At 42.7% G+C, this 12,689-nt stretch overlaps 1 protein-coding gene across 1 annotated transcript; it reads right to left on the reverse strand.

Annotated features, from left to right (window-relative positions):
• Positions 1 to 9,764: 9,764 nt before the first annotated feature.
• Positions 9,765 to 12,221, reverse strand: PCDHB1 (protocadherin beta 1). The gene has a single exon (XM_062189750.1). It carries the CDS (start codon positions 12,219 to 12,221, stop codon positions 9,765 to 9,767), a length of 2,457 nt encoding a protein of 818 aa, XP_062045734.1.
• Positions 12,222 to 12,689: the final 468 nt, after the last annotated feature.

Genomic DNA, 12,689 nt, shown 5'->3' on the forward strand with positions numbered 1-12,689 from the left:
TAACTCTGCCTTTCAAATACATAAAATAAACTTGAAAAAGCCAAAAGAAGAAAAATGCAGTCCATATAAAATAATACTTTTAAAATAAACATGGATTTAAAATAAAAGCCCACATCAGCTAATTTATTTTCGTAGAGTTGTATGAAGGATTGTTTGAAAGCTCTTTAAAAAGTTCATTTATTTATTTTTGTCTATGTGAAAGTTATGGCGAGAGAGAGAGAGAGAGAGGGAGAGAGAGAGAGAGAGAGATTCCATCTACTCAATCACTTGCCCACAGTAGGCAGGGCTGGGCCAGGCCAAAGTCAGGAGCCCAGAACTCTGTCTGGGTCTCTCACATGGGTGACAGGGGCCCAAGGACTTGAGCCATCATCTTCTGGCTCCAGGGATATGTTAGCAAGAAGCTGAATAGGAAGCAGAGCAGCTGGGACTTGAATCAGGCACTCCGATATGGACAAGTGACAGTTTAACCCACTGTGCCACAGTGCTCACCCTCTCTCCTAATTAAACATAATCAAGAATCAGATTTGATCAAGTAAAAGAAGTTTCAGGTTCTCCAGATACTAGTGTAATATTTGGTGTGTATTAATCACTTAGATGTAAATAAATTGGAGAGAATCTGTGTATTTTTGGACAATACCAACAGTTTTAATCAAATATTTTCTACTCAATATAGTTTCCTTTTCTGTTCATTTATTCACTTATTCACTCAGTTACTATTGCTGTTTTCCTTTATATGAAGTCATGCATACTGAATGTACAAATAGAGTTTCCCCAGGGCCATCAGTCAACATCTAAGACTGATGAATATTCAGTTAAAGGCCAACTGAAAAATTTATGGTCTCATTTATGATGTTAGGTGCATAAATATTTCATTTAGAAGCAAAATGGATGTTTTTGGATATTTCAGTGTTAACAGTATAATCCAAATAGTTTTTTTCACTGCATGCCTTTTGAGGTTTCTGTGTTTTTCCATTACCTCTTAGTTGTTTCAAAAAGTTTAATAAATGTCCCTTTTGAGTTTTGTCAGGATAAATTGTGTATTCTAAAGGACCATCTTGAAATTCATACCACTGGTATTATTATTATTCTAGGAAATGAGTGAGGTTAACAGAAGACAAATTTAAAAATATGTTAAGGGATTATATTGAGTTCTCTGAGAACTCATTTGATTCCAAAAGAAATCTAGTTAACTAAGGCAACACTGGCCAACTGATGAAAAGGCTCTATCTATAAATCATTTTAAGTTACTTACTTTAAAAGTTTCTAACTTAGGGGCCGGTGCTGTGGTGTAGCGGGTAAAGCAGCCGCCTGCAGTGCCAGCACCCCATATGGGTGCTGGTTTGAGTCCCAGCTGCTCCACTTCTGATCCAGCTCCTTGCTGTGGCCTGGGAAAGCAGTAGAAGATGGCTCAAGTCTTTGGGCCCCTGCACCCATGTGGGAGACCTGGAAGAAGCTCCTGGCTCCTGGTTTTGGATCGGCACAGCTCCAGCCGTTGTGGCCAATTGGAGAGTGAACCAGTGAATGAAAGATCTCTCTCTCTCTCTCTCTCTCTCTCTCTCTCTCTCTTTCTCTTTCTCTTTCTCTCTGCCTCTCCTTCTCTCTCTGTAACTCTGACTTTCAAATAAATAATAAAAGAAATATTTTATTTAGGGAATACAAACTTCATAAATTTTATAAGTACAACTTTAGGAATGTAATGATTCTTCCACCCCTCTTCTGCTTCCCTCTCCTATTCCCAGTTTTATTTTTTACTAAGATCTATTTTCAATTAACTTTATACACAGAAGATTAATTTTATACTAAGTAAAGTGTTCAACAATTTGTATGGAAAAAAAAAAACTGGAGCCGGTGCTGTGGTGCAGTGGGTTAACACCCTGGCCTGAAGCACCAGCATCCTGTGTGGGTACCAGTTTGAGACTGCTGCCCCTCTTCCAACCATGCTCTCTGCTAAGGCCTGGGAAAGCAGCAGAAGATGGCCCAAGGCCTTGGGCCCCTGCACCCATGTAGGAGACCTGGAAGAAGCTCCTGGCTGCAGATTGGTGCAGCTCCGGCCGTTGTGGCCAATTGGAGAGTGAACCAGTGGATGGAAGACCTCTCTCTGTCTCTGTCTCTCCTCTCTCTATGTAACTCTGACTTTCAAATAAATAAGTAAATCTTTTAAAAAAAACCCTATTCCTCAACAATGGAGACAAGGGTTGTTCAAAGTCATTGCATCTCACAGTTAATTTCACTTTTTTTGTTTGAGAAACTTTATTAACTTTAAAGAAGCACCCAAGCACTTTTGCAAGTGCTTAGACAAAACTGTAACTTATGAGACATAAGAATATCCTCCACTTAATACATTAAAAGGGACAGTTGCAGGAAATAGGGGCATTATAATTTTTAAAATGTTTTATTTATTTATTTGACAGAGTTACAGACAGTGAGAGGGGGAGACAGAGAGAAAATTCTTCCTTCCATTGGCTCACTCCCCAGATGGCTGCAATGGCCAAAGCTGCACTGATCCAAAGCCAGGAGCCAGGTGCTTCTTCCCAGTCTTCCAGGTCAGTTCAGGGGCCCAAGCACTTGGGCCTCTTCTACTGCTTTTCCAGGCCATAGCTGAGAGCTGGATTGGAATAGGGGCAGCTGGGACTAGAACCTACTGTGCCACGGGGCTGGCCGCAAGGGCATTATAATTGGAAGAATGTCAAACTTCAGATCTGCAAGCATCTCAAGGGTTAGGAAAACAGGCACTTTTTTTATAGGGAGGCGAAAATAAGATTCTCAGAAAGAAGTGGGAAGCCCAGATTGAGTTCCCAGGCTCCTGTCTTCAGCCTTGGCCCAGCTAGACATTTGAGAAGCCAATCAGCAGATGGGAGTGGTTTCTTGTTCTCTCTCTCTCTTAAATACATAAATATACAGTTTTTACATTCTCAACATAGGAAAACAACCTCAATTTTTAAAATTAATTTATTTATTTGGAAGGCAGAGTTACAGAGAGGCAGAGAGAGAGAGAGAGAGAGAGAGAGATTTCATCTGCTGGGACACTCCCCAAATGGCTACAACAGCCAGAGCTGTGCCGATCTGAAGCCAGGAGCCAGGAGCTTCTTCTGGTTCTCCCACATGTGTGCAGGGGCCCAAGCACTTGGGCCATATTTTACTGCATTCCCAGGTCACAGTAGAGAGCTGGATCAGAAGTGGAACAGCTGAGACTCGAACCGGCACCCGTATGGAATGCCAGCACTACAAGCATTGGCTTTACCCACTATGCCACAGTGCTGGCCCCAGCAACCTCAATTTGATACAAAACACCTACAGAGAACTACAGTAAACACCATACATGTGAAAAACTGGACAATTTTCCCTAACACTGGGAGCAAGCCAAGCATGTCCTCTCTCACTATTCCTATTTAATGTTCTGGAAGCCCTAGATAAAACATTATGAAAAGAGAAGGAAATGGCTGGCACCACAGCTCACTAGGCTAATCCTCCACCTGTGGCACCGGCACCCTGGGTTCTAGTCTTGGTTGGGGCGCCAGATTCTGTCCCAGTTGCTCCTCTTCCAGGCCAGCTCTCTGCTGTGGGCCGGGAAGGCAGCGGAGGATGGCCCAAGTGCTTGGGCCCTGCGCCCGTATTGGAGACCAGGAGAAGGCGCCTGGCTCCTGGCTTCGGATTGGTGCAGTACGCCGGCCATAGCAGCCATTTGGGGGGTGAACCAACAGAAGGAAGACCTCTCTCTCTTTCTCTCTCTCTCTCTCTCTCTGCCTAAATCTGCCTGTCAAAAAAAAAGAGAGAAGGAAATAAAAGGTATCTAGAGTACACATTAATATTTATAGAAGTTTTATTCTTAATTATTAAAAACTGGGAATGAGCAAGGTATTCATTAATGTTTGAATGGACAAATTGTGGTATATCTACACAATGGGATATTCATCAGTAAAAAGAAATTATCTTCTATTCAAGCAATAGGATCTAGGGATTGATGTTATGGTATAGCAAGTGAAGCTGCCACTTGCAAACTTGGCATCCCATATGGGCACCAGTGCGTATCCCAGCTACTCTACTTCCAATCCAGGCCCCAGCTAATGTGCCTGGGAAAGCAATAGAAGATGGTACAGGTGTTTGGACCCCTGCCACCCATGTGGGAGACCCAAATGAAGCTCCCAGCTTTGGCTTGACCCAGTGCTGGGCATTGCAACTATCTGGGGAGTGAGCCAGTGGATAAAAGACCTCTTTCTGTCTCTCTCTAACTCTGACTTTCAAAATATATAAACACATCTTTTTTTTTAAAAAAAAAGAAGATATATGTTCCTTCTTTTGAATCTGATCCCTATGACTACCAGACCAATAAAAAGAATGGTGAACATGATACTTGCCCTTGGAACCTAGGCACCATGTTGTAAAGCAGGCCAGGCTACATAGACTGGAAACATACAAGCATTTTTGGTTGCTGGCCAGAACCTAACATATAAGGAAAGTCACTTCCAGATGATACTATCTCATAGCTACATGTTACCCTCAGCCTTTTTTAGCTGAGGTCTCAGCCATCATAGACAGAGACAACCCTTCTCCATTGTGCTTTGTCCAGATCCCTGACCCATGGAGTTCATGATCACCCTAAATTTGGATGTTTAAGCTTCTAATATTTGAGTTGAGTTAGACATAACAATAGATAACTACAGAATGTACTAATTACTCTTTCATAATTTTAATCTTTTGGTTCTGTTATTGATGAATTCCTTAGTTATATGCCAATTTACTAATTTGCTCATCAATACCTTCCAGACTAAATTTTGTGCCATCTATTGACATTTCATTACAATTAGTATGTTTCATTTCTAAAATTTCTGGTTGTTGGGGTGGGAGCATTTGACCTTGCAGTTAAGATACTGGTTAGGACAACCATGTGCCATATTGGAGTGCCTGCATTCAACATTCAGCTCTGGCTCCTCATTCCAGCATCCTGCTCACATACACCCTGAAGGCAGTGATGACGAATCAAGTAGTTGGATTCCTGCCAATCACATGGGAGACCTGGATTAATTTTTGGCTCCCAGCTCTGCTTCCTGGCCATTGTGGACAAACCAGAGGATGGGAGTTTTCCCCTCCCCCAACTATTTAAAAAAGTTTAATTTTCAGTTGACTATATTCATAGCTGTTTTATTTTAGTCTTAATTTTTTATTCCCTTATAACTTACTGTTATTTCTTTTAGATTTATTTATTTATTTATTTGAAAGGCAAAATTACAGAGAGGAGGAGAGACAGAAAGACATCTTTAATCCACTGGTTTACTCCCCAGATGGCCACAACAGCTGGGGCTGGGCCAGGCTGAAGCCAGGAGCCCAGAACTTCTTCTAGGTCTCCCACATGCATGGGAGCCCAAGCACTTGGGCCATCTTCTGCTGCTGTCCCAGGTGCATTAGCAAGGAGCTGGATCAGAAGTGGAGCAGTATGGTCTCAAACCAGCACCCAAATGGGAGGCCGGCATCACAGGTGGAGGCTCAACCCACTGCACCACAGTGCCAGCCCTTATTGTCCTTTCTGTATGTGCAATTCCTTAGTTCATCTCTGCAAGCATCCTAAACAGTTTTATTTTATTTTGATACTTTTAAAAACATTATCTTTTCTTTCTCTCCATTGGACAGCCTATAATCAGGTTTATAGTAGTGATTTGGGCCCAGCATGATACCAGAATAGTACATATTACTTAGACTTCTAGCCTTTGTAAGCCTGCAACACACTGTAAGGTTTAGCTTCCAGAATTTAAAAAAATATTGATTTGAAAGGCAGAGTGACAGAGGAGGGTCAGGGAGGGAAAGTGAGAGGAAAGAAGAGAAGGGGAAAGGGAAAGAGAGAGAGAAATCTGTATCTATCTGCTGGTTCACTCCCTGAATGGCCACAACATCTGGGGCTGCACCAAGCCGAAGCCAGGAGCCAGGAACTCTGCTGAGGTCTCCCATGTGGGTGGCAAGGATTCAGGTACTTGAGCCACTGTCTGCCACTTCCCAGGTGCACTTAGCAGGGAGCTGACTTGGAAGTGGAGTAGCCAGGACTTCTGCTGGCACACCAATATGGGATGTGGGTGTTCCAAGCCTCAGCATAACCCACTGCACAATGACACCCACCCCAGCTTCAGGAATCCTTTGGCATTGGGTTTTCAATCACCCCTTATGGACATGACAGATTCATCCTAACTTCTTTGTTCTAACTAGTGACCTTGGTTTTTCTTCTTTCCTAGAGAATGTTTTGTTCCTGATTTCCAGGGAGAGCCAGACTAACTGCAGCCAATGCCAGCTTCCCATCCCATGGCGCAGAAGTCCAGGGCTTTCATCTCAGCTTTCTATTTTATGTCTCTATTAAATTTCTGTTTTTGTGTCGTTTTTTTGACAGGCAGAGTGGACACTGAGAGAGAGAGACAGAGGGAAAGGTCTTCCTTTTCCATTGGTTCACCCCCAATGGCTGCTGCAGCCGGCGTGTTGCAGCCAGCGCACCGTGCTGACCCGAAGCCAGGAGCCAGGTGCTTCTGGTCTCCCATGCGGGTGCAGGGCCCAAGCACTTGGGCCATCCTCCACTGCCTTCCCGGGCCACAGCAGAGAGCTGGCCTGGAAGAGGAGCGACTGGGACAGAATTCGGCACCCCGATCGGCACTAGAACCTGGAATGTCGGCGCCGCAGGTGGAGGATTAGCCTATTGAGCCGTGGCGCCGGCCATTTAATTTTATATTTTTAATTTGTATCTTTCATTTCTGTGTTTAGAACAGAACATGGTATATAGAAGTATAAACTTACTTTACCAATTTGACCAGAAAAATTATTTTCACCTTTTAACATTCTGCCTCAACGTTATAGAAACTCAATCAAAACTATAACAATATTATTAAAAAGTATTACATAGATTTAGATATAAAGTCAAACTTGTAGTTGAAGAATGGATGTCCAGTTAGTCACATACCTTGAAAACACTGAACTCTACAGAAAATAGACATTTGTATGGGAGAATTATGTAGATGAATTCTGCTTCTAGCAATGAGATAAATTCATCTTTAAATCAGAAACAAAAAATACACAGACATGATAAATAAAGTAATGCATTTATTTATGCTTAGGAAAATTACATAAAATCAGACATAGCAATTTCATTACTTGTATATCTAAATGTCTAATTTCAGCATATAATTCTACTTTTAAGTAACACTATTATAAATATATAAACCTGTCTGTATAATAAATTTAAAGTTTTTATAGTATAATATATATTTAATAATTATATAATTGTAGTTAAAATTTTAAATCCTGTTAGTGTAATTTTCATTTAAAGTTAAAGCACAATTATGAAGGAACTTTAAAAAGATTAAAGAAATTTATAGATTTATATTTATATTCTTAACATAATCTAACATACCAGGTTAAACAAAGCAATCCTAAATTTGATGAAAATGTATTATATTTTGATAATTCAAGTCTTTAAAATCTGCTCTTCATCTTAGCTAAAAGGGTTTGCTGAATAACAAAATAAATAATAATAGGATTAGATTATAATGCAAATACTAAAGTAAATAGCCATGAGTCTACATATAAAGAAGTAAGTAGATAAATACACGGAGGAATCATGGCAAGTTTTCCTTACAAAAGAGCTTTAACCAATTAATTGTAAAAAGGAATCAGGGAAACAGAAAATTATCATTAGGATGCTACAGTATCAATTGCCACAGGAGATATCCAGCAATGGATACAAACATTAGTTTAAGAAGAAACATGACATTTGCCTAGTTTCTAAGTATCTTCCCCCAGCTATTTATTAATCACAAAGAGAAAAATGATAACTTTACTGTGCAGAAAGTTGGCAGACATTTTCTTAGCCAAGATTACTATCACTCTAACAGTTCTGAACTATGCACACTTAAAAATGGTTGATGTGGCAAATTTTACGCTATGTGCTTTTTTTTAACAATAAAAAAATGATCATCACCAGGGTTAGGACACACTGACACCACATCCCTACTGATATCATACATGAAGAAGGACATAATATGTATGTGGTATTCTTCCCAATAAAGCATAAGCTCAATCTAATCATGATAAAACAGTAGCAGTTCTAAACTAAAGGACATTTTATAATTGACTAGTACTCTTCAAAAGTCTCAAGCCCATGAAAAACTAGAAACAGCTAAGGAACTACCACTGGTTGCAGAGAATAAAGAGACATAACAACAAAATGCACTTTAGGATTTTATAATAGGTCCTTGCACAGAGAAAAAAAAGACTTTAGGGAAAAAGCTAGTGAAATCTGAAAGTCTGTAGTTTAGTTCATAGAATTGTACCAAAGTTAATTTCTTAACTTTGACAATTGTACAGTGGTTGTATCAAATATTCACATTAAGGAAAGCTAGCTGAAGGGCACATCCCATGTCAGCATGCCTGGGTTCCAGCTTCCAACTACCATGTACCCTTGAGGCAGGTGATGGTTCAATTGATTAAGTCCCTGTCACCTACCTGTGGGACTAAGAATGAACTCTTGGCTCATGGTTCTGGTCAAGTCAGGGAACTGGGGAGTGAACCAATGGATGGGAGTTCTCTCTCTACTTTTAAAACTAACTAAATAATAAAGCTTTTCAAAATACCTAATTGTTTTCCTACTCCACTTTGTCTTATGATTTACTAGAAATATTTTTATCAGTTTTTTTTATTACTTTAGTATGCCAAGAGAGGAAAATGGCTTATCATCAAATATGGAACTCCCTGAAAGTATAATTTAAGTCCATTTAATTGGTATCAGTGAATTTTTTTTCCTTTAATGATTTTTTTTGGTAGTTGTGCCACAAATTACAAAACAGAGTAAGTGTTCTATAGTGCATATCAACTATAGCAGGCCTAAATTATGTTTATTCTCATCTACCCTTCATTTTTGATTTTCAAATAATTGGTAAGGCAACCATCTAGATATGAAAGAGAGAAATTTGAGACTGGCCTAAAGCATCAAATAACATTAATAAGTCTACATCCAATTTAATTCTGGAGAATATTCCTGAATATTGTCTCCCCTTACATTTGCAAATAAGTAAAATTGAGTTTTGCTTTACCATTCCTCACTCCATAATTACCTGTGAGCATCAACATTCATTAGGTATTTCTATGATTATACATGATTGTATGCCAGGTGCTGACTCAAAGATAACCTCTACTCATCAGGGACAGAAATCTAGAAATTTCAGAATATTAAATTATGTCTTTGCTTGTCAAACCTAATAGCTTTCTGATATATCAGAGCTGAAAGCTAGTTCTCTTCCCTGAGCATGTACAATTTCTACTGGGAAATGACTTAAAGGTAAAAAGTTACAGCATATCTCTACAAAACCAAACATTTCCTGTTCCAGGACCAATGACATCCAGAAGAAATGAGAATAATGACTCATTCATTCATTACCTATCACAGATGAAATGGAAAAGCAGAAGTTCCATATGCATTAAATAGATGGACTTCAAAATGTTCAAGAAAATAGAATTAAAAGAGGATGCACATTTTCCATGAATATTTTGAAGACCCCTTGGAGATGGCAACATTTCTTTAATCAGAATTCCAAATGCAGAAGGGATTACAGATACATGATCTGGGGAGCAGGGCCACTATTTTGTATTAAGTACACCAAGCTTCAATCTAGATTTCCCATTTTCACCAAGCCACTCTTCAACTAATGTAAATTTTTATTTTAATGAGGATGGGAGATCTTTGCACACCAGGATAAAACTGTATTTCTCTTCTTTCACTGAAGGTCTATTGAAGTGAGCTACATATAGTCATCAGGTACCTGAGCATGGCTTTCTGATCCCTGGGACCTGTTTCTACTAGAATCTGGAGGTGAAGTGGAGCCCGTCCCTGTTTTTACCTCTCCAGCAGCATGGGGGAAAGGGAAGTTGGGCATAAAGCGCTTAAGAAACCTGAATTCACTGTTGCCAGTGCCAGTGGCTGAACACATGTCATATGGACAAGGTTGGGATAAGGATCCATTGCCACCTCCTTGTACTAGGTTGTTAGGGAAATTACAATCATCATAAAAATGTTCTTGAATTGTAAACTTTTCTCTGTGTTTAATCTTCTCACAGATGTGTACAATGAAGATCACTGTGACAGAGAGGAGAAAGAGAAAGCAAAGTGCAGCCAGAGAAATGACCAAATATTTAGTAGATGGATTTACCTTTCTGGAATGTTGTGATGGATCCTGGAACTGCAGGTAGGGCTCTGAAAAGCCATCTACCAGCAGGATGTTGAGTGAGGCAGTAGTGGAGAGAGCTGGTTGGCCATGATCCTGAACAAGAATGGTCAGTTTCTGCATCATGGGGTCTCTCTCAGCTATCTGCCTCAGTGTACGGATTTCCCCATTTTGTCGCTGAACAGAGAATAACCCAAGATCAGTGGCTTTAAGCAGATGATATGAAAGCCAAGAATTTTGACCTGAGTCACCATCCACAGCCACCACTTTGGTCACCAAGTAGCCAGCCTCTGCAGACCTGGGCACTAGGTCATTGCAGGGAAAGGTGCCATTCTGTAGTGGGTACAAGATCATTGGACGATTGTCGTTGTCATCCTGGACAACCACTCTGACAGTAACTTGGCTACTCAGTGACAGGAAGCCCCCATCAGTTGCCTTTACTATAAACTGAAAATCTTGAATGGCCTCATAATCCATGGTTCTAAGTGCATAGAGCTTCCCATTGTCTGAGTTTATGGAGATGTAGGCAAAGACAGATAGATCTCCACTTTTTGGAGGCAGCAGAGAATATGTAACTTGGGCATTCTCACCCACATCCAGGTCCTCAGCATGGACTTTGCCAATGAAAATCGCAGGGCTGTTGTTTTCGCGAACAGTCAAGATATAGGACTCCTCCTGAAATACTGGGGGATTGTCATTGATGTCTGCTATTAGCACCTCTATCACGGTCTCCGTGGACAGGCTGGGTGGCCCAGTGTCCATGGCGACAAGGGTGATATTATAGCTGGGGACCTCCTCCCGATCCAAGCCTCTGGCAGTGACCAGCGAGTAGGAATTGCGGAATGTAGGTCGGACTGCAAAGGGAAGGTCTTCTCTGAGGAAGCAGGTGATTTTTCCTCCCACTCGAACATCCCGGTCTCGGACAGTGAAAAGGGCCACCACAGTCTGCAGTGGCGAGTCCTCAGGGAGAGGGCTGGACACGGAGGTGATCATCACTTCGGGAGGGTTGTCGTTCACGTCCACCACTTCCACCAGCACCTTGCTGTGGGCAGAGAGGCCTCCCCCATCGGTGGCCTGAACGTCGATGTCATAGGTTTCAACCATTTCGAAATCCAGAGGCCCTCGAAGCCGAACCTCCCCACTTTGCGAGTCAATCTCAAACGTCTGCAGAATCGCTTCTGGGTTTTGAGCTAAGGAGTAAGTTATCTCCCTGTTGGTGCCCTCGTCTAGGTCCGTGGCAGTCACGGCGGCCACCAAAGAGCCCCTGGCACTGTCTTCCGGGACCTGAGCTCGGTACACCAACCTCGAGAACTGTGGCACGTGGTCGTTGACGTCCAGAACCAGCACGCGGATGTGCGCGGTGCCAGACTTGGGCGGGGACCCGCCGTCCACCGCGGTGACTGTCAAGTTGACTTCAGGCTGCTCCTCTCTGTCCAGGGGTTTGTCCAGCACCAGCTCGGCATATTTGGGCCCGTGGCTGCGGAAGCGAGTGTGCAGGTGGAAATACGCGTTGGCGCTCAGCGTGTAGTTCTGGAGTCCGTTGAGACCCACGTCCAGATCCTGGGCGCTCTGCAGAGGAAACCGCGAACCCAGCGGGGTGCTCTCCGGAATCTTTAAAAGCGGCTCCTTGTTTAGGAAAACTGGGGCATTGTCATTGATATCAAATACCCTGACCTCAGCACGGAAGGACTGCAGAGGCTCCACCAGCACTATTTCAAAGTGCAGAACGCACGGGTCAGCTTTGCCACAAAGTGACTCCCGATCCAGTTTCTCCTTCACAAACAAATCCCCGGTCTTGCGGTGGAGCCGGAAATGCAGCTTGTTGCCCTCGGACACGAGCCGCGCCCCGCGCGCAGCCAGCTTCCCTACCTCCAGCCCCAGGTCCTTAGCCACGTTAGCCACAAAGGAACCGCTCTCCATCTCCTCCGCCACTGAATAGCGGATGGTTGCCGCGCCCCCCACAGATACGCACAAGAAAAGGAGCAAAGACTCCACTTGCCTGCTTCGCCAAGGCTTTCTACGCGCAGCCGCCATCAGTTCTCGGCGGCGCCACTGCGCTCTCCGCAGCCGCAGCCACCTGTTGGGGATACTCTTTCACTTTCCCGCACCCAGCTCCCGCCTTTGGGGGCTGCTCCGGGCTTTACCAGCCCCCCACCGCAGCGCCACCCACGGCTAGCAGAGCCCCTAAGCTGTTTTGCACTTGGAAGAAACTGTGTATTGAGCAACTCAACTCCCCAGTCTACCCAATGTATTAATAGAAATGTTCTCATTCTGGAGAGTTAGGTAAGGGTTGAAAGTTTGTTGCCAAAGCAACAGCAGACTCTCCTGCTAATTCCCTTTCAGGAAAAAAATGTCCTTGGGGATTAAGAAGCCAATTAGGCTACTCGCTCAGGCTGAAGTCATCTTCATCTGCTAGCCAGTGGGGCCGTGCAGCCACAGGCAAACAGTGACGAATTTAAGCTACATCGGCACACTCCACAGTTTGCCCAGAGATTAAGGAAG

This window comes from Lepus europaeus, chromosome 4 (genome assembly GCF_033115175.1).
Source record: "Lepus europaeus isolate LE1 chromosome 4, mLepTim1.pri, whole genome shotgun sequence".
In the NCBI taxonomy this organism is placed as follows: domain Eukaryota; kingdom Metazoa; phylum Chordata; class Mammalia; order Lagomorpha; family Leporidae; genus Lepus; species Lepus europaeus.

What these genes read in the sequence shown, in the direction of transcription:
- PCDHB1 (XM_062189750.1), bottom strand. Translation starts at nt 12,221, where the DNA reads ATGGCGGCTGCGCGTAGAAAGCCTTGGCGAAGCAGGCAAGTGGAGTCT.